The 26,191-nt window shown below is 42.0% G+C and overlaps 1 protein-coding gene across 4 annotated transcripts in view; it reads left to right on the top strand.

Moving 5' to 3' along the window:
* fam184ab (family with sequence similarity 184 member Ab) overlaps positions 1-26,191 on the top strand; it is a 109,556-nt gene that overhangs the window by 30,687 nt on the left and 52,678 nt on the right. For 2 of the 4 annotated variants that reach the window (XM_078093017.1, XM_078093018.1), the window contains exons 2-9: positions 10,026-10,118; positions 10,295-10,414; positions 11,514-11,672; positions 13,842-14,081; positions 14,324-14,407; positions 15,228-15,479; positions 24,440-24,575; positions 25,561-25,742. In XM_078093017.1, coding sequence (XP_077949143.1) covers positions 10,026-10,118; positions 10,295-10,414; positions 11,514-11,672; positions 13,842-14,081; positions 14,324-14,407; positions 15,228-15,479; positions 24,440-24,575; positions 25,561-25,742 — 1,266 coding nt within the window. The remainder of the gene's footprint in view (positions 1-10,025; positions 10,119-10,294; positions 10,415-11,513; positions 11,673-13,841; positions 14,082-14,323; positions 14,408-15,227; positions 15,480-24,439; positions 24,576-25,560; positions 25,743-26,191) is intronic. The other 2 variants (XM_040160480.2, XM_040160479.2) reach the window with 1 other exon arrangement.

The raw sequence follows: 26,191 nt of genomic DNA, 5'->3' as shown, positions 1-26,191 counted from the left end.
GTAGCACTGGCCAAAATAACTGGTGAAAATATCCTAACCAGAGTGAAGGACTGTGACTTTATTTCCAACAGCTTGGAAAACCAAAAATACTTCACTGGCTGAACAGATTTTTGCTCAACATATGTTTTGCCACCTGTGTTCATGCGCTGTGGCCCAGATTTCCTGCAATAGATGCCTTTAATAAATCTAAGCCGGGTTCTCTTTGGAAGTGGTGGATTTTCCATCTGAGAAGTCAGAAAGGATTTGTCTCGAAGGGTTGATGTCTTCTCCTGCATCCACTGCCAACGGCGTGATCTTTGACGCATGCATAGCGTAGATGCACACTGATCTGCCCGCACACTAACCCTAATACCTCCCACTCATTCAGAAATGCATCACCTCTAAATGAAGCCGGTACTTCTGTAAGATTTAATGCCTGCTGGAGATGGAGCTTGGTTCTGTTCAATTCAATTTCAATTCATTTTATTTTGTATAGCCCATAATCGCAAATTACAAATTTGCCTCAGAGGGCTTTACAGTCTGTACACATACAACATCCTCTGTCCTGAAACCCACCATCGGCACAGGAAAAACTCCCCAAAAAATGAAAAAACCCTTCTAAGAGGGAAAAAAGGGAAGAAACTTAGGGAGAACGTCAGAGGAGGGATCACACTCCCGGGATGGACAGACTACAATGGATGCCATGTGTACAGGATGAACAATATATAATACATGCAATTCCTATGACAGAAATGATTCAAGTAACTGTGAGTAGTAAGCCAGGCGCACAGCAGGACCACTGCAGGGGCAACCACCATCAGATAGAACCACCATCCACAGAAGCCTGTGGGGAGGGAGAGCACAGAGACTTAAGGAGAGGGTAATGTTGGTTTACAAGTACAGTAATATGATTAATATCTAAAATAATAATGATGATGATGATGGCCGCAGCAGGCGTCAGCAGGGGCACGGTAGGTGTCAGGACCAGGGTCCCGAAGGAACCACGATCTACGGAGACCTGCTAGGGGAGAAAGCACAAAAAAAAACTCCCGGAAAGAAGCTGAATTAGTCATGTGCATTAATAAAACGTGAATTGTGGTAGAACGAGAGCGTGAGAGAGGAGCTCGGTGTGTCCTAAGAATTCCCCCGGCATTCTAAGCCTATAGCAGCTTAACTAAGGGCTGGTCCGGGCCAACCTGAGCCAGCCCTAACTATAGGCAGAATCAAAGGGGTTTTACTTTAAAAGAGCTGACCGAATCTGCCCCCTGGACTGAAAGTGGAACCTGGTTCCACAAAAGAGGAGCTTGATAACTGAAGGCTCTGGCCCTCAGCCTACTTTTTAAAACCATATGAACAACAAGTAACCCAGCATCTATGGAGCGCAGCTTCCTTGTAGGGCAATAAGGTGTTACAAGCTCTTTAAGATACAACGGTGCCTCACCAGCAAGTGCCTTGTAGGTGAGGAGAAGTACCTTAAAATCTATTCTTGATTTATTGACCCTGCGGTCTGCACAGGGCATGAAAAGGACAAAGCACAGAGAAAATGAACTGTATATTATCTACAACAAATGTAATATTTAAAAGTAATTTCAATTGTTTAAATAGGACTCTCTCTTTTCGTATGATCTGATATTCCGATCCGTGACAGGTCTTTACATCTCCTCTGCGCTCGCCAAACTGTAATTTTCTCTGACAAATATTTTATTAACTCTACACGCTGGCTTTGTGCGAAATGATTATAACGTATTCATTCTATATATCATGGTCACACAAGTTCTTTTTCATTTTCGCACCTCATTTTACTTGGTTTATTGTGAAAGGGAACGTCTTAATCCCAAAAAGGAAATGTCATGTGTATATTTTACTTGGAATAGTGTGAGGCAGTGGCCTTTCTCTTTGGCCCTGAGGTTCTCATGTTGTGCTGTCAATATATAATTTACCTATTTTTCTGGAGCTCTTCTTCTATATTTGGTATTTTATTTGAAAGTGTATATTTAAGGGAGGGGGGCAGGGTGGTGTGGTGGTTAGCACTGTCGCCTCACAGCAAGAAGGTCCTGGGTTCGAGTCTGCATGTTCTGCCCGTGTCTGTGTGGATTCTCTCCGGGTTCTCCAGCTTCCTTCCTGGTAACTCTAAATTGCCCATAGGTGTGTGAATGTGAATGTGAATGTTTTTTATTGTCTGGCGACCAATCCAGGGTGTACCCTGTCTATCGTCTAAGTTATAAGCGTTTTGCAAATGGATGGATATTTAAGGGAATTTTCACATGGGGTACGGAAAGACCAAAACTTGAACTCATTCAATCAGTCATTCAAATATTATCATCTTAAAGTGGCCTCTTGATTTATTCAACAGGCATGTGTAGTCTGCAGCAAGTCTGACTTTGTCTTTTGCCTTCCTCAGTTGCAGGAACAGACTGTAGAAGCAAAGTCATGGCCTCGTTTTCACAGGGTTCTTCATTTTAAATGGGACCCTAATGCTAAAAGAGCTGATCCACCGATCACAAATCGTGGATTTAATTACTGCCAAACTTTCAAATTGGCTCAACAGCATCACCACTTATGCCGCCACGGAACGTACCGTAATTAGCTGACGAATAGCATACAGTTTAGCGGATCACAGCCACGAATTATAATGAGAGTAATTAGCTCTCCTATCTGCCCTCCGCTTTGTTAACTTCACTCCCGGTAAACGCAGAATATCGAGGCCGTGGAAGTGAGACCGTCTGCTTTGGTGTGCATTTTTTACTTAGGATTTTTTGTCATGATGTTACCAATGTGTTGTCTGTGAAGACAATATGTCAGATTACAACTTGTCATTTCCATGTGTGCAGGATGACGCTCGAGCAGAATATGATGCAAATAGTTGCTGTCTACATTGTACCCTGAGATTTGAAAACCTCTCGGTACACAAAGACCTATCCGATCCTCAAGCATTCAATGTCAACGCCTAACCTCAAACATTTGGAGTTTTGCTAATGGAGATGACTCAATTTCCAATTGGACAATAAATAAAAGCTAATTTAAGTAAGAAGGTAATTTTAATTACCTGCTGATGCATTTCAATGCTGCTCAGGAGGTCTTCAACACTCGTGTCTCATCCCATTGTTCAAAACCATTTTAATGATCCGATGTGTGGTGAAGAGCAGACCTGATTAATGTGCCTTTCAAATAACAATCACATCTTTGGCCTTTGTTTTGAACCTGAGTATGTTTTTGTCTTTAATTCGCTCTTAATTTTAAGAGGCAACATTCATCCGCATTAGACTGTGACAGTAGATCTCAACACGAGGTCCACTGACCAGCTGCAAAGACATTTTAACTACATCGCACCGTCTCCACCAGCAAGACGAACTGAGGCATGTGTTGTCCGATAAGATGACACGTTATTTATTCACAGCATATCAATTTGTTCATGAAGACCGTGAGAGGAGTCTAGTATTAAATTGAGCATGAGTTGATGTTTTGCCATGCAAACTGAACTCAATAAATAAATAAGTAGAATAATTAATAAAGAGGTAGGGATTTATTTAGTCAGGACTGTAGCTTTACACCCAGTGGGTGAATGAAGGGTTAAGGCTCCGGCTAGATCAAATTGAAAACTACCGGCTTCCTATCACCAGAACAATAACTTGGTAGGCAGCAGCAATGGTGAGGCTAATTGATCGCTAAGCCAGTTTTACCACAGACTGACCTCCGTAGCAGCTCCTTCCCCAACAGGACCGAAATGACACGTCAATCGTTGTTTCAGCAATTACGGGCCGCATCCCCCCAGTGCCCTCCCCCCGGGTTAACAGTTTCATCCCAGAGAGGCCACAAATCCATACACTGCTAACAAAAAGCCGATGTCCACGCCTGCAAGCCTTTGCTTTTGAAATCAGCTGGCCATTCTTTGCAACGTGCTTTGGAAATGTGGAATAGTCATTTTTTTAAATGTGCTGCATGTCAGTGTTTATGCAGACCGACTTCAATATGTACATTTTTTTTACACATGCTCTCTGGGATGAGAAGATCATTACCTCCTTTATACCTCTGCTTTGTTAAATATTACTGCCAGTAGCCATTCATCTTAGCTCAGCCCAAGCTTTGGTTACTAAAGACAAGCAGTAAAATCAGTGATGATTTTACCTTCTTGAATAAATCTCTACAATGCAAAAGTGTTTGATTTATTTAATTTTCCATTTTGTTTTAATCTAGACCAGCGATTCCCAAAGTCTGCGAGAGGTCATTTACAATAAATAAATAAAGTTTTTTAATTTTCAATTTTTAAAAGTTTGAAATTAATATTAAAATATTTATGATGCGGCACATTAGTTATGTGAAACATTAGTTGATGAAGCACAATTTAACAGCAACAATTTAAACGGACAGATTAATAAAACAATAAGGCTCTCGCTCGAAACTGCTGCTCTTGTCCGCCTGTCGTTGTTCAACAAATGGGGCGCCCTCTTCCAGTATTAAAGTAAATATACCGCATTTTCCGCACTGATGAAGCACAAACAATTTAAACGGACAGATTAATAAAACAATAAGGCTCTCGCTCGAAATGGCGGCTCTTGTCCGCCTGTTCTTGTTCAACAAATGGGGCGCCCTCTTGCAGTATTAAAGTAAATATACCGCATTTTCCGCACTCCAAGGCGCACTTAAAAGGCGCACTTAAAAGGCTTTAATTTACTCAAAAAACTACAGTGCCTTATAATCCGGAGCGCCTTATATATATGGATCAATTGGTTAATCGGTTGATCCATACTAGTTGTACACGGCGCTCAAGGCGCTGAGATATGGAGCTTGTTTCAGGGCGCGTTGGAGAAACAAAGTTGTCGTTCTCGCCGAGCATTTAATGAGATTAAAGAGCGAGAGACGGCGCCCTTTTCTCTACAGTAGCTAAACCATCTTAACGGGGAAAATAAGTTATTCTAAAAGCAGCCGAAGATTTAAGGCGTGGATGGCGAGGGGGGCGACGGGAGCGGACGCACCTCGCAGCATCGATCGGAACCTGAAAGCACCGTCTCCACCTTACTGTCAAAAAGAACAACAGCGAGCGCGTAGAAAACTCTTTCGAGCGCGAGCAGAGATTCTCCTCGCGAGCAACGAAGTTTATGTTTCGCGAGCGAGCAAATACCTCGCGGAGACGAACTTTTGCTCGCGCGAGACGGACTTTTGCTCGCGGATGTTTGATTTTGGTTAAATTCTTAAGGTCATTTAATCATTATGTTTTGATCAGAGTTGTGATTAAAGGTTTGGGTGGTCCGCGAAAGATTTTCAGATTTCTAATTGGGCCGCATTCTTGAGTTTGGGAACCGCTGATCTAGACTATTTCTTGCCTGGGATCAGTAGATTTTTTTTAACTTTGAGACACAGCAAGGTGTTTTCCCTGGTTTCTAACCCTTATGCTAAGCTACTGAAAGCTAACTAGAGTGGATTCGATCTCCTAATGTAACAACTTTCCCCAAGATGTCTTTGTTACACATCTAGTGGAAGCCAGTATTCTTATCCAGTCAGTACACGCTTCATCACTCCCACTGCACTCACAAGACAAAGCCCCACCGCCACAGGGTGGAAAATGACTACCAGCTAGTGTTAAGGTGGCAAAATGGTCGTCGTTACACATCGACATTATCATCAAAGTCCCATCAGTGGACGGAGTGACTAGCAGAGAGAAAAGGGAGGTCTCGCGTGTGTGTGTGTGTGTGTGCGGTCAGGCCGATGAGAGTGAAACTAAAGGAGATTGCTGCCCGTCAGAGTTTGTTAGGAGTCATTAGATCCTCCATAGGAACATGGCTGAACAACCTCAAAGCACCGGTATGTCTTATTTCTCTCTTTTGATCATCTGGAAATCCGATGATGCTGGTTTGTAGAAACTACACCTCCGTCCTTTGTTGCAAAGTATAGCCTTTATTTTTGTAAATTAACTTAATTTTGGTAGCTTTCATCCCACCTGTTCAAAGACATAGGCAGCACATTGTATTTGTAAGAAACCACGCTTAATTTAGGGGACTTTTAGCAAAGATGATTGGATCTGTACTGTGTACTCTCTCTGTTGGTGTTCATATTACCGACTCATGAAATCATTTGGTTCGCTTTCATCCCATGTCGCTGATTGTTTCTCAAGGAATTAAGATCAGTTGGCTATCGGAAGTCAATTACTTTAGAAATTATGCAAAAGTTGCATTTTGTAGTGGCATTGGAATTCAATCTGACTGCAAACCAACTATTCCACATTTCCCTTTGACTAAGATGAGATTTTTGTTCGTTAGGGCAGTTATTTGAAACCAAATGGTGGCTATGTTGCTCGTAGCAGATTTAATGAATAATAATTAATTAATATGAAGATATGAACCATTATATATAGTATATATCAGTGATGGTACTCATTATACACTAAAGGACACCATTAATTTAAGTAACAGAATGGAAAATAGGATTTAGTTTAAGAGTAGTTTAGGTTGCTACCGAGTTCTTCTGTTTTAAAGAGACATATTATCTTAAATACACACAAATTGAATGGTGAGTTATTTTTAAATGCAATATTCATTTTACTAAACAAAACTAAATAGAAAAAACAACAAGTGCACGATAAGCAAAAACAAATGAAGGAAATAAATGATGATGAATAGAATGAAGACTACCATCCATATCAACAAACCGAAAATAAATGAAAAGGATGGCACGCGAGCCTATCAGGGCCTCTTATTATTGATCAAACTTTATCTGTTGTTTGAGATTCCTCCCTTAAATTTTGCTCAAATCATTTATGCACCATTTGGCCGTTGAGAGTTTGACAAGCACCAAGCAATATTGTGAGGCACCTTTGTATTAGTTTTAATGTAAATTTGATTTAGATCTTTGGGTCTAAGATGATTTTATTATGTGTTTCAAATTAAGAACATTGAACTCATTTACATTGGCAACGGCCATTGTTTCACCCGACAGTTCTCATGAGCAGGTGACCTTAGATTGTGTCAAAGGCATTTCTGTTCTGTAGCAGAGCTGAAAAAGGAATAGACTCTCTTGATTGTTGTTGTTTTACAATTTCCCCTCAGAGAGACATCGTTTTACAGTATCAATCCCCCTTTTTATTATCTTTTTGGACAGGTAGAAACAAATTATGAAGAAAAAACATAGGGCCGTATCTTCATCTAAATATTGGCCATGTCCAGGGGTATGTCAAGAATTTCCTTTATACAAGTGAATGAATCTGCCGGGGCTGTATGTATGTATATCTTAACTTGTTTCTAATGAACATCAAGTATTTAGCAATTTTTAAAAATTGATCCCAGTGAAGGTAAATGCCCCATTCCTTCCTAGTCATCTTTACTTATACAGTACAGACACTCATTTTGCTCATTTTTCTTTTTTTAAACAAGTTGAATTAGTTTTTCTAACTTGACAGAAGAAAACAAGTTTGCAGTGAGATAAGAAAGGCTCACTCAATCCGTCTGTTTTTCACATTTTGATTCCTATTTCTATGTAGATAATCTATGTCTGACATTAGCAAAAGATTGGCGTTTTTTTGACATTACAGTAACTGTTCATTGCACTTGTCTTATGAGGTTTATTTTCACAAGAAAATGTCAACAGTGCAATGCGTAATATTCATAATTCGACACTTATGAAAAAAGTCTAAACAACAAAAAAGCTAAAAGAAAACTGACATCTCCAGAAAATACAGTATTCATAAAGGTTACAGGGTTGCTTAGTACAGAGAGAAACACTTTAAGCCATAAAAATGAGCCAAAGTAAAAAAAAAAAAGAAAGTATTGAACATTCTTTCAGCTTTTCCTTTGTTTGACAGCATGGACACATGTCACATAGCTGCTAGCAGGGACTTGTGCCTGGTGAAAGTCTCCGTTGGTTTGTCAGCTGGGACTTTCTTTACGCTGACAGATGAAATTCGTGGCATATCGCTGTCCCCTCATCGATCTGCCTGGTAGCACTGTCATTTATACCAACTCCTCCAAGGACGGGACCTCGATCGACCCAAGGAGATGAGAAGAGCGTCGCTCTCGGCCCGTCTCGCACTCTCTGTTGGTCACATTCGGAAGAATACACACACACACACACACAAGAACACACACCAAAAGGAAGTAAACATTTGCTGTTTAAAGTTGACTTTGCTGTTCCTATTAAATAATAAATATTGTGCATTTTACTACCTACAAATCCAGGGTGGTTTAGTTTTAAACATATTATATACTGTGTTTCCAGGCTTGTGTGTTCAGGATTTTGTTCTCGATCATTGAAACTAGTCATCCCCATTCATTTCATAATAGGGTTTAATTAGAATATTGTTTAGATTGACCCGACTATTGTCTGATATCTGTAGTCCTGCTTTAGAACGATATCCGCGTTTGGAACAAATGTCAGTGGAACAAATGTGTGATTTTAGCCTCTATGAATAAACGGCTTCCACTTTATCTCCCAACATGAAGCGGCAGGAAAGGCTGGTCTGTCTGTCCACGCTTTTAATGATGATTATTATTAGATTAAGAGGATATTTTACATTCAGGTTCCCAGGAGGATGAATTCCAATTACTTTGGTGATTAGCTGTCATTGGATTTTAATCCAAATATTGACCCCTTTTTGGAAAACCTTAAATCAACCGTGTTGATTCTTAAACATTTCATACAGCCTTATTATCAGGTCTAAATTCTTTAATTAGTCTAATACTTTGGTTAACAAGCATGGTGTCCATGGTGAACATTTTATCTGCATAATCATTAAAAGAAACTAAAAACATAAGCGTGGTATAATTATCATTGCGAGCATGTTAGCATGCTCAAGTTAGCGTTAAACTAACGAGGCTGCGGCACACTGACAATGACAATATACGATGATAATAAATTGTTGACCTAAGGGAGGGAAGCAAATGTGTAAGGGATTTCAAAATATATATACAGTGTATGTATACAAATATCTCTATCTCTCTCTCTCTCTCTCTCTCTATATATATATATATATATATATATATATATATATATTTATTTATTTATATATATATATATATATATATATATATATATACAAAACACATATGGCTTGAAACAAATAATTAAAAAAACACATTATGTAAAAACTACATTTCATATTCATGATTCAGGCTAAAAAGAGAGAGTAAAAACCAAACATAGTGAATAACTGCCATGGCTGAGTCCTTCCTAAATGTACGGTGTCTGATGAATAAATGGGAATTAAAAGAAAACAAAAAAAAAGCCCCTGTCAAACTAAACCCTTTCATCTACCAGCGAGGCGTGGTAAGACATAAAAAGCGCATGTCATTGTTTCACAGAAAGCTTCTCCCTCGTTCTCATCCAGAGGCATTCCCTCAGTCCAATCGTTGACTGGCTTTTTCAAAGGGGGCAACACTCTGCTCACTCTGCCCACGCGTCTCTCTCCCTGCTGGGAGAAATACCCGGCAGGGAGAGAGACGCGTGGGGGAAAGTCACTCATGTTTCTGTCTCTTAGGGAAATGTAAAATCTATGGCTCTTCTCTCTTGCTGGCTCCCCCTCAGCAGGGGATCACTGAACTGTCCCATTTCCCCTCTTCGGATTGCCGCATGTATTTTTAAGACGGGTTCAAAGGTCAATCTCACGCACAACAGTTGTTTTATTTTTGTGTTATTTTTATCCCCATTTTTATCCCCAGCCATACCCTAATTTCCCTAATCCCTAATTTATAACTGCCGAGCCGATTGTGGGAACATCCAGGTTTCAGCTAGCCCGGATACCACAGCTCCTTTACTTGTCATGCAGCGGTGATTTGCATTTCTCAGCTGATTAGCTCATCTACGCTGATCTGATATACATAATTGTAATAAGCGATTGCTGTGACTTGTGGCTTTTTATGGTCTGTATCATGAAATACCCATGGGGCAACAACAATGAAACAATTACCACATCCTTGGTTTCACACACAGGATACACAAGTCTTGTGTTGGTTTGACCCGTCCGACCTCCGATCCCTTCGGTGGGTCGACCGTTAAACAAAGAAGCCTGTAGGTGTATAGTGCAACTTGTTATGACGGTTGTGTTGTTCTATGCTTCACAGAAAACCTGGACTGTCAGCATCGACATCAACCTCCCAATCATCTTCGTGTTTGTCCCTCTTCACCCCATGCCGGGCTGTTCTGCGGTTTCATCTGTACTCTCGGCTTTCATCGTTAAACAACACGTCTCAAACACAGCAGTCTCAACGCGGCCAGTGCCGGTTACACCCTAGCTGGGAGAGGCGCACTTTGTCTCCCAGAGGTTTTACTGCCATGTAACTCCTGAGTAGGAATATTAACAGCTAATGGGTTTCTCGCCTCTCTATTGCAGGTCATCTACGCACTGAACACGAAAAACGACGAACACGAAGCGGCCATCGCCACTCTGAAGGAGGCCCACGAGGAGGAAGTGCAGCAGATTCTGTCCGAAACCAGAGAGAAGATACTACAGGTCTTTACGTTTGATGTAATTAACTAGACCCTGACGTCTTTCTTTTGAATGTCACGACCAATGCGGGCTGTTTGAAAAGCTAGTTTTTGGAAAAGTGTTATCAGAAAATTCTAACTCATTATAACAGAGATTTTCACGATTTTCCATTTCTAAGATTTGTATCACAATTAATCATAATTCAGGAATCAGGAAACATTTATTGCCAAAATATGTCATACTTACAAGGAAATTGACTTGACGGTTGGTGCGTGACAGTAACAATAGACAACAAGACAGCAGTACACGTAATCAAGTAAAATAAAATGAAATGCTAATGCTATGGGTTAGTATAAAATAAGACAATAAAGTTAAAGTTGAAAATATTTAAAAAGTCAAAAAATAGTAATATTAATATTAAAAATATTAATATTAAATATATATATATATATAAAAATATTAATTATTGTGTTATCTTTTAATAATAACAATGATAATAATAATGTAAATAGCACAATATGTGCCTCTGAAAAAGCATAAGTACAGCTCACTAGTTATTGATAACCTGTCTGTTCAATAGACTTTTTGGAGTATTTGAACAGTCAGCGGGGCTCTTTGGAAAGGTGGTCACTTTCATGTCTGTCAGGTAAGACGGGACGGTATCGCTGTGTTTGTACAGCTCACTAAACCACAGTTTAGCTGCACAGCGTCCCATGGCAGCTAGAGAGATGAAATCCTGTCCAAAACGAAGCCGTCAATATTTAATCCACTGATTATTCATTATTTACTATACAGTGTGTGATTGGGGGGAATTCGTTTTTTCTGTGAGCAACCCTAAAACGCATATTTATGGGCATTGACATGTTGTACTTTGTAGTCTACCATGGTGAGCTAAATTGAAGCCAAACCTTAAGTCTTACAGTATTTACATACATACATCACATTTGTTACTGATGCTTATGTGTGAGTAGATAACAGGAAAAATGGTCATTGATGTCAACTTTTTTCACCAAATTTCCACTGTTTTCTCACCAACTACTGCTTTTCGGGTTAATCAATCCGGCACATGTATTTTCCTATGTCACATGAGGATTTCAAATACTTTCCATCGTTCAATCAACAGTACAAGAGCAAGATCAGCGATGAGATCGACCTGAAGAGGCGGATCCAGTCCATGGAGGAGTCCATGGAGCTCCACGAGAGGATGAAGAGGCAGGCGTTGGCCGAGTTTGAGAGCTACCGTCAGCGGGTGGAGGACATGCAGCTTTGCACTGAGGCTCAGGTAGATAGAAGGACCAGGCAGTGTGGGTGGGGGTGTGTAAAAGTGTCTAGCCTGATGCTGCAGGTAATGATACTAATTAGTACTAATAGTTTGTTTCTGTCAGGTGTTGTGAGGCTGAGGAGTTGGTCAGTCAGCATTAACAGTCTGGCTGGATTTTTGACTTGTTGGGTAGTAGTCACAAGGTGCAGAGCTGCTTTTCATCTTTAGATTTTATTATTATTTTATTGTGTCTTGTATGTGGATGAAATCCAGAAGAGATTTAATACACTTTGGTTACAGTTAGGCTAGTATGTGTCTCATTTAAAGGTACTTCAATCAAAACTAGAGCATTAATATTTCCTAATTTCCAGCTTGCTTGCTCACATGGGTGGGGAGGTAAATATTACATATGCATGCTGGAAAGATTCATTCTTGAAATATCTGGCTGGGATGTGGGTAGTGCACCGGCCTCCTAGTTATTTTATTTGGCTTGCTTTTATTTAAGTTAATTCGCCACATGAGACGAGAAAAAGCCTTTCCATAATAGATTCTGACGTACTGAATCGTAAACTCTCCTGACTGATCAGCTGTTTCAGCTGTATGTTTATATTCAATTCATTTTATTTTGTGAAGCACAAAACCGCATATTACAAATTTGCCTCACAGGGCTTTACAGTCCACATATGACACATACGACATCCTCGGTCCCAAAACCCCCATATCGGCACAGGAAAAACTCCCCAAAATATTAAAAACGTTTCCATAGGGAAAAAAGGGATGAAACCTTAGTGAGAACCCTCAGAGGGGGGATCCCACTCTCGGAATGGACAGACTACAATAGACGCTATGTGTACAGAATGAACAATGTAAAAGATGTATAAATTCCTATAACCGAAATGATTCAAATAATTGCGAGTAGCAAGCCAAGTGTACAACAACCATCATACAACCATCATCCACAGAAGCCTGTGGGGAGGGAAAGCACAAAGACTCTAGGAAAGGGTGATGTTGGTTTATGATGACTGTAATAATAATGCGATTAATATTTTAAATAGTAATGATGATGATGGCAGCAGCAGGTGTCAGCAGGGCCACGGTAGGAGGCAGGAACAGGGTCTGGATAGTATATGATGGAAGAATTAAAATGTAATAGAGGGGAAAAACTTTGTTTCTCATTTACAGATTCTACTTTTTTCTTTCTTCTGTTTAGGCGTAGCCTGTACCATCGACTTTTGACAAACCACTGTTTTTTGCAACATTTCAAAAGTTTCCTTAAAATTTGCATGAGTGATTAATGGAAACACAACTATTATGTCCGCACTTTAAATCGACATGTCCGCTAACGCGTTGGACTTTCTTCCGTGTCCATGGATATGGACAGTTAACATTACAACCAATCGATGCGGATCCAGTTGAATTCACAGATGGATGACAATAGTATGTCGGTTTGCACGCGGTGGGTGGAGGATGTGCCGCTCTGTTGAGGAAACAAGGGAAGAGATGGAATAAAACCACTGGATGAATGATGCTATTGACACTCAAAGAAAGAACACGTAAAGAGGCTGAAGCGCATGCTAAGCTGTGTTTGTGCTTGTGTATTAGAAGAGTGGTTGCTGATGAATGGCAGCTGGTAAATTACAAGCTGCCGAAAATTAATTTATCAGTTGTTCAATTTCCACATTGGATGACATTCTATTATAAGTTGGGTTTTGCACATAATTCCCAGCCGGAGTGAACATCTCGAGCGTGTGCTCTCAGGTCATGTTGCCCATTGTAATGTGCGTGTGTCGCTGATTGGGTCATTATCTGCTGCCTTCATAAGTGGAACGCTAATTATCTACTGTGAATGCAAATTAAATGAAAGGCGTGAATCTGTATACAGTATGTAAATTTGCCTCGGAGAGATGTTTATCATTTGCTGTTAATGCAATGGCAGAGACCCCCCCCCCCTTTAAGTCAATGGTATTAAAAAACGACTCTTAGTTAAATTTGCGGACACAAATGCTGATGTTCGGGTTTCTGTGGAGTGTGTTTGCTGATTTTTACGTCTATCTTAGAGCAGCCATAAGGTGAACATCAAGATCATGGCTTAAATCTCTTGCCAAAGTTTACCCACAGTGCGATATCCCTAACAACCCATACATAGACCGTCCTGTACACTCGCTCTTTTATTCCTGTCTCCTTTGTCAGCACACGCAGCGGGTGGTGTCCATGTCGCGCGAGGTGGAGGAGATGCGACGGTCCTTCGAGGAGAAGCTGCGTACCTTCAGCCAGGCTCAGAACCAGTTTGAGCAGGAGAAGAAGGCTGCTCTGGAGGAGCTGAAGAGCCAGCACAGGCAGGAGGTCCAGGAGCTCCTCCGCAGCCACCAGAGTCACAACGCAAACTACAGTAAAGACCAGGAGAAACTGGGGCAGCTTCACAAAGCCGAGGTAACACACGCTGCCAAGCGGAGCATACAATGAAAGGCAGAGCAGCAAACTAAATGACCGGAGAAACGAACCAGGATGAAAGTGGGACAGCTGTGATTACTACATCACTTTGTCCTTTAACCTGTTACATCAACTTAAACTCTTATCATATGTAATAGTCTGCAATTGTTCCAAAAGGGAGCTGAGGAGACATCGAGCGAAAGCCATTTCATCTCTGTCCTTCTCATTTCGTGCGGTTGCAGGTGGATTCTCTGGCGGAGCGTGTGGAGGAACTCAAACAGGACAAAAAGAGACTGGTGGAGGAGTATGAAGCCAAACTCAGCAAGGTACTTTAGCCACCGAGGAGGATATTTTCAAAGCATTAGCCTTTGAATACATCCATTAAAAAAGGTCTAAACAGGTATATTCATGAAGTAAATACAGTTATGTTCGGTTCGCCGAATGATTGACATCAGCAAGATCATTGGCAAATTGGCAAATATGTCTTCTAAAATATGGAGGTGGAGAATGCTTATTCATTGTCTAGGCCAAATGCACTAGACTTCACATGATGCTAAAAAGTATTTTAAATTTAGCTTTCCTGAAATAAAAAGTCAGAAAATAATTTATTTATTTTAATATATTAATGTCCAAATATCTAAAGTGTTTATTGCGAATATCTACTGGATGTCTCATCTGTTATTTCTTGAGTTGTTTGGCCATAAAATAACAACATGGTTCAAAGTTTTGCTGAAAGTAAAAGAGGCTCTGACAAAGTGAGCAATGTTTCAAAGCAAACCCCATTTACATTTATTGGCACTATTATGTTGACCTTGCTCAACGTGAAGGCTGAGAGCCGCAGGCTTGTTAAAGGTGAAAGCCATGATTGAACTACTGCATTTAAAAATCTATTCATTTCAATTAATTAAAAATACCTAACTCACTGATGGGGGAAAACAGACACATTTACTTGTGTTGATTATTCTCACATGAGTGTGCATTTTGATGAGACAGCTGCTCCACCCGCCGCCCAAAAGCATTTCAGATTTTTCATGAATAAAAAATAGAGTAAAGTAGAAAACTTAAAGACCAGTTTCCGCTCTGACGGCTTAGTAGTTTCTACTTTGGATTCAGGTGTTTTTTTTATACTGGTCTGTCCCTTCCCAGGCTCAGTCTTTTTACGAACGAGAGCTGGAGGCAATGAAGAGGACTCAGCAGCTAACCGCCGACAACCTGCTGGCGTGGAAACGCACCGAGTCTGAACTGCGGCGGGAATTTCAGACTCAGGAGGCGGCACTCCAGAAAACCTTGGGAAAGCTGAGGGCCGAGTTGGCCAGGATAACGGATGAAGCTCGGGAAAACCGGGAGAAGTCCCACAGGCTTCAGGGGTCCCTCACCGCGGCCGAGGGGACCGTCAAGGTGGGTCCGAACACGGCACTCTCTATGGAGTCATATGCTTTTCATTCAGGTGGAATATAAAACACTGGAGGGGACAGGGAGGGCGACAGTAACACATCAGAACATCCTGTAATAGAAACGAATAAAGTTCTTAGTAGATTGTGTTAAGACTCTTCTGCTTTTTGGAAAACCTACAAAATGTGTCCCTGTAACGGATAATTAATCGGAACTATAAAATAAAACCTTTACATGGGATGAAAATGAGATGAAATGGAAAATGCTTTTCATGGATAGTACAGTGGTCAATGCACAGAGGAAATTACCAGGATGTTCAGCATAGGGCTGCAACTAACGATTATTTTGATCGATTGATCGGCCGATTATTTCTTCGATTAATCGATGAATCGAATAAAGAAAACAGTATTAAAACGCTTTCATTTCCAACCCTTTATTCTAAAACAGAACTGCAAATTCACATTGCAAAAATAGTTCAGAAAGTACAGGTTGCTCCTTGGACATAATACATTTCAAAAAAAGAAAAATACAAATCAGAAAATGTAACAGGATTTGTTTTAACGTCAGAACTTATACTACTCTCACAAACACAGCCAATGTTCACTTGAAGCTTATTCATTAACTTATTATCATCATTGTAGTGTAAGTTAAGTAAATGTATACACCCCATCTAAGTACAGCTAAAAACAACCAAGTGCTATGAGATGAATTTAAAATGGCATTTGTAAATAAATGCATTAGAGGCTTCTGAGTTAGCCGCGCTGGTTTATTAGATCACAGTGTCTCTCTTTACAGGCATAACATCAACTACCGTACAACCCACAGTATGTGCGCAAGCGCCCTAGACTATCGTAAATGACAGCATTAAACACACACAAGTGAGTGTTGTATGTATGTATATATGTACGTATATGCTCATTTTAAGTAATCAATCAGATTACAATTCTTTAAATGTGCCTGCTTGCAGGAGGCTTCATGGAATGCATCATTACCCAATGAGAATACAATACATTTGATCAATTGAAGCAGTGAAATGTGGAACATCCAGAAGTTTATTAAGCGAAAAATAAACAAACAGAAATTTACGGAGAGCACGACATGCAGCGGCTTTCCAGATGTTCTCTGCATCGCATTTTGTCGGTTTGGCTATCCAATTAATTTCATCAAACATCTTAGAATGATTCAATGCAAAACCATAGATGTATCAAACACGCAATACTAATTTGAAGTTCGATATTCAAAACGTATTGCAACACAAACGACTATCAATATGCAATGGGGGAGGCAGGACCCAGAGTTTTCGAAAACAAAAATACTTTAAGAGTCAAAATTCAAATCAAAAAAAGGCCAAGGGAGAAAAACACAGACAAGAACCAGGAACACTCAGGCTTGCACTTCCAGAAGATTCAACAATGATGTGACAAGTGACAAGAAACACACATGGCTTAAATACACTAGGGAGGTGCAGGTGATTGGACACAGGTGGAAACAATAATGACACAGCAGACAATCACAGGGGATGACAGGACAAGGCAGGATTTGAAGTTACCCAGGGACACAAGAGGCAGAAAACTACAAAATAAAACAGGTTGTGAACCCAAACCGTGACAGAACCCCCCCCTCAAGGGCCAAATTCCAGATGGCCCTAAACGGCAGGCGGAACTAGCAGAGAGCAGACATGGGGCGGGAGAGAGGGAACCAGGAGACAAGGGTGGGGCCACCCGGGGAACTCCGGCGGACGGTCAGTTGGCCGGGGAGCCTCCGGCGGGGATGACAGGACAAGGCAGGAAGTGAAGTTACCCAGGGTCACAAGAGGCAGAAAACAGTGACAATGGGGCAGCGTCCAGCACTTTTTTTTATGCAACTATAAATATTTAATGCAACTAAAAAAAGGTTGGAAAATATGTTGAATTGATATACTGAATCCCAAAACCTATACTCTGCATACTCTGCATACCATCCATCCATATTCTGCCGCTTATACGGGGTCGGGTCGCGGGGGAAACAACTCCAGCCGGAGACTCCAAATTTACCCAGGCCACACCTTTCCCAGGCCTCACCTACCAGCTCTGACTGGGGGATCCCAAATCGTTCCCAGGCCAGTGCAGAGATATAATCTCTCCACCTAGTCCTGGGTCTTCCCTCAACTGGCTCCTTTCGACTCAAAGGAGCAGCGGCTCTACTCCAAGCTCCTCATGAATGGCTGAGCTTCTCTCCCTATCTCTAGGGGAGACGCCAGCCACTCTCCTGAGGAAACCCATTTCGGCCGCTTGTACCCGTGACCTAGTTCTTTCGGTCATGACCCATCCTTCATGACCATAGGTGCGGGTAGGAACGAAAATTGACCCGTAGATCGAGAGCTTTGCCTTCCGGCTCAGGTCTCTTTTCGTTACAACGGTGCAGTAATCGCTGCTCCGATTCTCCAGCCAAGCTCTCACTCCATCTTCCCCTCACTCGTGAACAAGACCCCGAGGTACTGGAACTCCTTCACTTGGGGTAAGGACACATGTGCTAATCCTCATCCCGACCACTTCACACTCAACTGCGAAACTTTCCTGTGAGAGTTGGAGGTCACTGCCTGCACTTTGGTGCCGACTGAAAGTCCTTCTCCATAGTTACCCCAAACTCCTCCCATACTCGCTGCTTTGCCTCCATCACGGCAGAGTCTTCTGCCCTTCGAGCCTGTCGGTACACTGCAACTGCCTCCGGAGTCCCACCGGATATCATAACCCTTCATTCGGACGGCTTTCCTGACCATCGGTGTCCACCACAGGGTTCGAGGGTTACCTCCCCTTGATGCACCTTGAGGCACAACTCACTGCCACGGCTTCAGCAATGGAGGTTTTGAACATACACCACTCTGGTTCAATGTCCCCTCCCTCCACAGGAATGTGAGAGAAGCTCCGCCAGAGGTGTGAGTTGAAAATCTTTTGGACCGGGGCCTCCTCCAGACATTCCCAGTTCGCCCACGTGCGCATTGAAGTCTCCCAGTAGGACTATGGAGTCCCCTATTGGAGCCCCAGTGGACTCCATTCAGGATCTCCAAAAAGGTCCCCCCCCCCCACCACCCGAAGGCGTAGGGAGGCTACCCTTTTGTCCACCGGGGTAAACTCCAATGTAGCAGCACTCAGCTGCAGGACTTATGAGTATCCCCACACCCGTCTGGCGCCTCACACCATGAGCCAGTCCGGAGTAGAATAGAGTCCATCCCCTATCCAGGAGTGGGGTTCCAGAGCCGAGGCTGTGCGTAGAGGTAAGCCCCACCAGATCCAACTGATAACGCTCTACCTCCCGTACAAGCTCCGCCCCCCCCCCCAGAGAGGTTACATTCCACGTCCCCAGAGCCAGCATCTGCCACCCAGGTCTGTTCTGTCTAGACCCCCTACTGTCACTGACACCCTTGTGGCAGCGCACCCGACCCCACCGGTTTTCCCCACAGGTGGTGAGCTCTGCATATTTAAGGTTCATTAATACAAACCATAAAATAGGAAACTTGATTCCTTTCAAAGCGACCTACATGGCATTTGTGGCGCACCCTCTCTACCCCACGTTGACCCCAGTGCCGTATATCAGTGATATTCAGGAATGTCAGCGAGTTTTGGAAGCCAAATTACCTTATTTGGTAATCAGGATGACATTATTACCGTATTTGGTAATAAGGATGACATATCACTCGGGTGCACGTGTAGCGGTTGTACTCTCTCTTGTGTTGTGTTTTTTTAATTACCACCAGGACACGGACCACATTCGGCTCCAATCGGCCGTTTATTTCGCGACGTTAGACACCCAGTTGCACACCCTGCAGCAGACTAACTTTAGCTACGAACATGACATACCTGGCGAATATACAGATGTTAGCGTCCCCACAAAGTACCTCGTGGCATCAGGATCAGGAAACATTTATTAGCCAAAATATGTCAAACATACAAGGAATTTGTCTTGCCGATTAGTGCGCGACAGTAGACAGACAAGACAACAGTGCACAAGTAATAAAATAAAGTGGAATGAAATGCTAATGCAATGGGTTAGTAGAATAAGGCTAAGGCTATGGGTTAGTATAAAACAAGAGAATAAAGTTTACAAAATTTAAATATTAAAAAGTAAAAAAGAAAAATATTAAGCATAAAGTGCACTAACGAACAAGTAACAGACAAGAGACAAAGTGACAAGTGACAAAGTGATGAATTGCAGTTAAAGTGGCATGTGCGGTATGAGGGGGAGTGACCGGTGGAGTGTTATAGTCAGGCAGTGGGGGACCGGGCTCTATTGATGAGCCCGACTGCCGACGGGAAGAAACTGTTCGTGTGGCGGGAGGTCGTAGTCCTGATGGACCTCAGCCTCCTGCCAGATGGAAGGGGCACAAACAGTTTTTGTCCGGGGTGGGAGGGGTCGGCCGCGATCTTTTTAGCTCGCTTCAGAGACCTGGAAGCGAACAAGTCCTGCAGGGACGGCAGATTGTAGCCGATCACCCTCTCTGCAGAGCGGATGACCCGCTGCAGCCTGCCCTTGTCCTTGGCTGTGGCTGCAGCGTACCAGACGGTGATGGAGGAGCAGAGGATGGACTCGATGATGGCCGTGTAGAAGTGGACCATCATCGTCTTTGGCAGGTTGAGTTTCTTCAGCTGCCTCAGGAAGAACAACCTCTGCTGAGCCTTCTTGGTGATGGAGCTGATGTTCAGCTCCCACTTGAGGTCCTGGGTGATGATGGAGCCCAGGAAACGGAAGGAATCCACAATAGTGACGGGGGAGTCACACAGCGTGATGGGGGAGGGTGGGGCTCTGTTCCGCCGGAAATCCACAACCATCTCCACTGTCTTTAGAGCGTTGAGCTCCAGGTTGTTCTGGCTGCACCAGGACACCAGATGGTCAGACTCCCACCTGTAGGCGGACTCGTCCCCACCAGAGATTAGTCCAATGAGGGTGGTGTCATCCGCGAACTTCAGGAGCTTGACGGACTGGTGGCTGGAGGTGCAGCTGTTGGTGTACAGGGAGAAGAGCAGAGGGGAAAGAACGCAGCCTTGGGGGGAAGCGGTGCTAATGGTCCGAGAGGCTGAGACATGTTAAACTGTTAAACAAAATAAAACACATGAGCTAGTTGAATTAGCATTGGCATTGACAAGGGTTCGGATCTTTTATTTTCACATTCAGACTTTTGACCCTGATGTGGCGTAGGGGGCAAGGCATCAACTAGGAGGGGCGTGTCATTATGAGTGACAGCTTAACAAATAAGGCTGAAGACAGATTCGGACCCGGTTCACCAGCTCGTCAGCGAAGCGTTGTTAAAGTACAAACGACACCTCTCTGTAACCGCAACAATGTAGACAACCAGCTACAACCACAACTAAGCATCGTTTTAGGAGTACGGACTGGTCTGCGAGCTGGACGAACCACATTGATTTTAATGTGCAGTATAAAAAATATAAGTGAAGATTGAAAAAATATATTTTATTGAAAAAAAATATAGAGCTGAGTCAAAACTATATTCATCCTGAAAATATTTTTTCTCCACTTATTTTTATTTTGAATATATTGTTGTATTTTTCAATGTTCAACAAAAAAACTTTCAGGTTCACGGTTGTTTTTCAAATGAACAAAACTTTTGACCCGTATTTGGCTCCATAGGGGTGGGGGGGAGGGAGGCCAATATGTTGAATTGATATACTCAAGAGCGACACCAAAACGCTACGGCATCTGGTTCCATTCGTCAGCACGTGACTTCTCAATTCATGAAAATTCCATTCGTGAACACGTGTCATTTGAAACAACTGTGGCATTCATTATGCAGTCATTATCGTCGTCTTGTACACAGCAGTGTCTGTGATTACCCACAATGCCATTGACACACTTCCAGGGCTCTCACATGGTACGCATGTGTGGTCTTTTACACAGTGGTGTGTCCAAAACTCATTGGGTGACGTAATAATCGTCACCCAATCACAAGGAATCGATAATAAAATCTGTTGCCAGCGCTTTTAATAATCAAATTTTACCGATTTCATCGATTCGTTGTTGCAGCCCTAGTTCAGCATGCTTCCAAGAAGAAGCTATATAATGGCAAAAAAAACTCCACTCTTTTCTGCTGATATTCGCAAATAAGTGGGACACACTGCAACATTAAAGTTTTCCTTTGTCTCAAACCGTTGGCTGTTTTGAAGCCATTAGTATTAGTAGTATTAATAGTATATCTTGGACATACATACAATTTCCATCTATGTTATTTCATATTTATTTATTTAAACCTGTGAAGTTACCCCCATCTCCTCCCTCCCTGCCTACTCTCTTCCCTTCTCCATCCACACCTCCTCTGTGCCTCGTTCCACGATGTATTAGCAAGGCTGTGATCATTTTTCTACTCTCTGAGTTCTGGACTGCCTTTGGAAATCAACACTCATGAAATGATCTCCACCGTTGAAAATAAAGTTGACATGTGCTCTGGGGGAATTGTTAAAATGTTTTTTTAGTTGTGATATTCTGTGATGTTTGCGTGAAATTATTACTGATTGCACCGAAGACGGGATGGGGAGCTCCCCTTCTCAGCGTCACTGAGAATGTTATCAAGGTCAGCTGTGTTTGGTGTGCCCGGGGTTGATAATTTGATTCGTTTTCAGAGCAATTAACTGTAACCCAGATAAGAAACGGCAACAGAGCAGAGAGCTTGAAACCAACTTCACTTGACAGCTCTTCTCGATTCTCTCATATGATTCATATTAGGGTAGAAACAATTTAATCTTTGTCTTTTCTTTCTCTTTCGTACATCACATGGCTAATATCTTGTATTGTTACTACGGTAATTTCACAATAACAGATCTCCTAATCTTTCATCTCCTGCTTTGAGATGTTAGATTAGAAATGAACAAGCTCAGAGCAGAGGTTGAGATCATTGTTTTGATCATGACGATACACCGCTCGTGTTTCACCAATCCTCTTGCCCTGAGTTTGTAATCATCTGGTTTAAAAGATGTAGCACTTTGCTGACGCACAAGGACGTTTTTAAATTTACTCACTAAATCTATTTTCGCTGTGGAAAATGTTGCGCCAAGTCCAAATGTTCCTCATTCAAAGGTACACTTCATGGGTAGAAATAGCAGCATAAAACATCAACTTAACAGAGGCAGAGGCATTTGCAGACAGTGTCAGGATGCCTCAGCTTATTGCTTCCTTGTTCTCTGTCGTCTGCCTTTAGCTTATGATTTCTTTGGAAAATCAGAGAAATAGGAGCAAATGATTGCTTGGAGTAATGGAGACTGACATAATTAATTACAGACTGTTCACAAACAGGAATATGCAGGGTGAAAATGACAAATTATCCCCCGACGAAGTACCCATCTGAAGCTGTGCTCAATTGCTATTGTCACTGTTTTTGGAGTAAATACTTCACAGTCAGCTAGAAGCTATCTGGGCAGGTTAGTGAAAGCTATTAACAGGATGAAAAAATAAATAACTAAAAGGATGGTTTTCATGGGCTTTTCTATTTAAACGCAAATGCAGGATTCAGCCATGTCAAATAATGATGACTGACAAAAGTGAGTCTGTGTGTGAGCATTTCTGTGTGATATATGAACCTGAACCTTCAGCTTTACCCTCAAACAGTCCAATGAAAAAAGGGAGGACTGAAGAAAATTTTCCTTACTTTTTTAGAAAAAAAAACTTGATTAGGGCTCACAAAGAGGTCCAAGATGGACATGACACACACGCACATACACACACAATCATGTCTTGTCTGCGTGTGACTTCACAGTGGTTATTATCACACTGAGGTTTCTTTGTCTCAGCCAAGGCAGCAGTAATTAAGTTTGAAGGAGGCCGTTTGATGGGATTCAAAGATGTGAAATTGCCCCCCATGAGCTCATCACTAAATCACACAGCTACTGTGCTGTGTGTGTGTGTGTGTGTGTGTGTGTGGGTGTGTGTGTGTGTGTGTGTGTGTGTGTTTGTGTTTATGTCCTGGTATGTAAGCACTTCAAAAACCTCCCTCATGTCTAGTGCTTATTCATTCAGATACAGTCAGTATTTACATTTTTGATCCTCAGTATTAGTAATAAGCTACAAATAAGCTTAATTCTGTGCCAACCAGCTAGGGAAATCCAAGATCTTGCTTCTGCCTTCAGCTGTTATATAAAAAACTGATGCAACATAACTATTATATAATATATCTTTCTGTTATTATGATTTATATAATCATGAGTATGTGGATATTTCCTCCATATCAGTCGATATTTTCATTTCCATTCATCTGCCTCTCAAAGCCTTTTTAAATGTATCAAATATGGATATTTTGGACTTTTTTGTTATACAAATGATTGATCAAAATACACACTCTTAATATCATTTCAGCGAAGGGTCCCTTACCAGACATCTAACATCCGTAGAATATTTTTAAACAAAAAACATTATTATAAGAAATTAATCCAAGAAATGTTCCCCGGGCAAAGCGACACACTGTGAGAATCATTTCCTTAGATGCCTGAAAGTGTTGAACATGGTTGATTAAAGAACAAGTGGCAGCAGACAGGGCTCCAGTTAAATGTTAACTGAAGGAGTGCTGGTTAGATATTTAGTTAGACTGAATATAAACACTTTGGAAAAAGCCTGACATGAAGATAGATGGTTATTGAAAAGCAATCGAAAGAAAATGATTTAATGAGATTGAAAAAAAACGGTGTTACATTCATTCTTACAGGAACGTTTGATGGAAGATTTGTATTTTATTTTTCAGTGCCAATACGACTTCTTCAAAAAAGGATTTCAATGTGAATTTTCCTTTGTTCAGTTCAAGGTTGTTTTTTCCGATGCCAAGTTTAATTAGCATTGCCAGTGTTGCCAAGTGTACTGCCACTTTTTTTGCGCCATCATTCTTTTCCTTTGATTAGCAAAATGTTCTCATTGACTTACATCGTCAGCGAATGGCGGCTGCTTTATGTGTTAACAACGTTTTGTTTCTTTTCTGTGGCTTGAATCCTCTCCAGGACTTAACCAAGCAGCTGGATGAAGTGACCCAGAACTCCGAAATTGTGGAGATCCGTCAGAAGGAAGCAGAGTGTGAACTTGAGGCAGCCAGAGACCGAGTTCAGCAGCAAGCGACTGAAATACTGCTCAAAGCTAGTAAGACCCCCCCCCCTACTTAAATGGACTTGGATTCATAATGCATACTTGCACCCATTGCTACCCGCGGGGCCCTTCCTCCTAAACATTCCCACTAGCGGCTTCTCTCAAGTTGTCCGTGGTATCGTGGCATGAAGTCCTTTAATGGTGCGATGTCTTGCAGACCCCGGCTAATAGTGTCGTCAGTGCCTCAGAGGCGGCAGAAACTGTTCTTGCATCAATGATGGCCGGTTAATGGTGTGTGTGTGTGTGTGTGTGTGCACGCATGTAGGGGTAAATGTTTCCATGTTAGAATCTGATCTAATATCAGTACTTTGTGCAACAACGTCGCATAAATATCACTGTCTGAAATGCGTGAGCGACAGCAGCAACCAAGTGCAGAATTCTGCTCGGCCCATTGGCTCCTGTTAGCAGGTCGCTCCCAATGAGAGCGCTAGATCATTGTCCACTGGAGCTGCGTCCACGTGAGGCGAACAGATAAGATCCAGGTGGAGAGTAACTATAAAAGCACACTGTTCACACCATAGTATACTTAAGCAAGACGCATCACATGTCTGACGGTCATGTCAAGCCCCCCCGGTGGCTTTCTAACCTGAAAAAACATTGTTGATTAATAAATACAAATCTCTGTTGTTGTGTTGTCTGAGTTGAGTAAGTCCAGTAAGTCATACTAAGTGTATCCACAGAAATACCAATGTTTAAAATCTAAGAAAAAAAGGTCTTAAAAAATAATCATACCATTCCCTAGAAACCACTATGAAATGACATCATCAGCATAGTAAGTACTACCAAATAAAATACCACCGCCTCCAAAGCAAGAAATGAGATAACATGGACAAAATTATGACAAAATGTAAATTCCAGTAAGGAGTTACCGACACCGGGTTGCATTAACAAGGGCCGACCCCCAAGAACCTCAATATGCAGATGACAAAGCTTTACTCTTTCTATTCTGCTCATGTCTGTTTGCTCCGTCCCGTTGTAGGTCAAATAAGCAGCCTGCAGGCCACCCAGATGACCCAGGAAGCGGCGATCAGGGACCTGGACAACGAACGCAGCCGGCTGAAGGACAAAGTGCTGAGGATGGAAGAAGAGAGGGAGTCCCTGCACAGCCAGAGCCAAGCCCTGGATGAAAGACAGAAACAACAGCTCCAGTCCCTGGAGAAGGTGTGTGGGTCATTTGTATTCACCTCACACTAAAGTAGCACTGTGGTGAATACGCAATGAGCCATCAAGATACTGTGACTGACGTTTTGGTAGCCTCTCCTCCAGACCTGTTTGTTATACCCTTCACAAAGAGTTAGTTAGTAATCAAGTCCGTGCTCATATATTGGACAATAGTTCCTTGTTTAAAAAACAAGTCAATGGGTTGCACACAGAAAAGTCAAAGCAGGTTAATAGCATGCATGTTAGGATTTTAGTAGGGACCACAAAATGCACCGACGTTGTGAATGTCAGAACTAGAGTTGAATCAGAGAAGCCGAGCAAAGATGAGATTTTTTATTTCCAGTAGGAAGCTTGTGTCCTCTGTCTTTCTATTTTGGTCGTATAGAGAGAAAAAGCCCCAAAGTAGAAGACCATCTGTTGGATCTGAGAAGCAATTCTAATTAGTTATT

The sequence above is a fragment of the Gasterosteus aculeatus genome, chromosome 18 (assembly GCF_964276395.1).
Source record: "Gasterosteus aculeatus chromosome 18, fGasAcu3.hap1.1, whole genome shotgun sequence".
NCBI classification, from domain to species: domain Eukaryota; kingdom Metazoa; phylum Chordata; class Actinopteri; order Perciformes; family Gasterosteidae; genus Gasterosteus; species Gasterosteus aculeatus.
The sequence above is the reverse complement of the archived record's forward strand: the minus strand, read 5'-3'. Positions and strand labels throughout refer to the sequence as shown.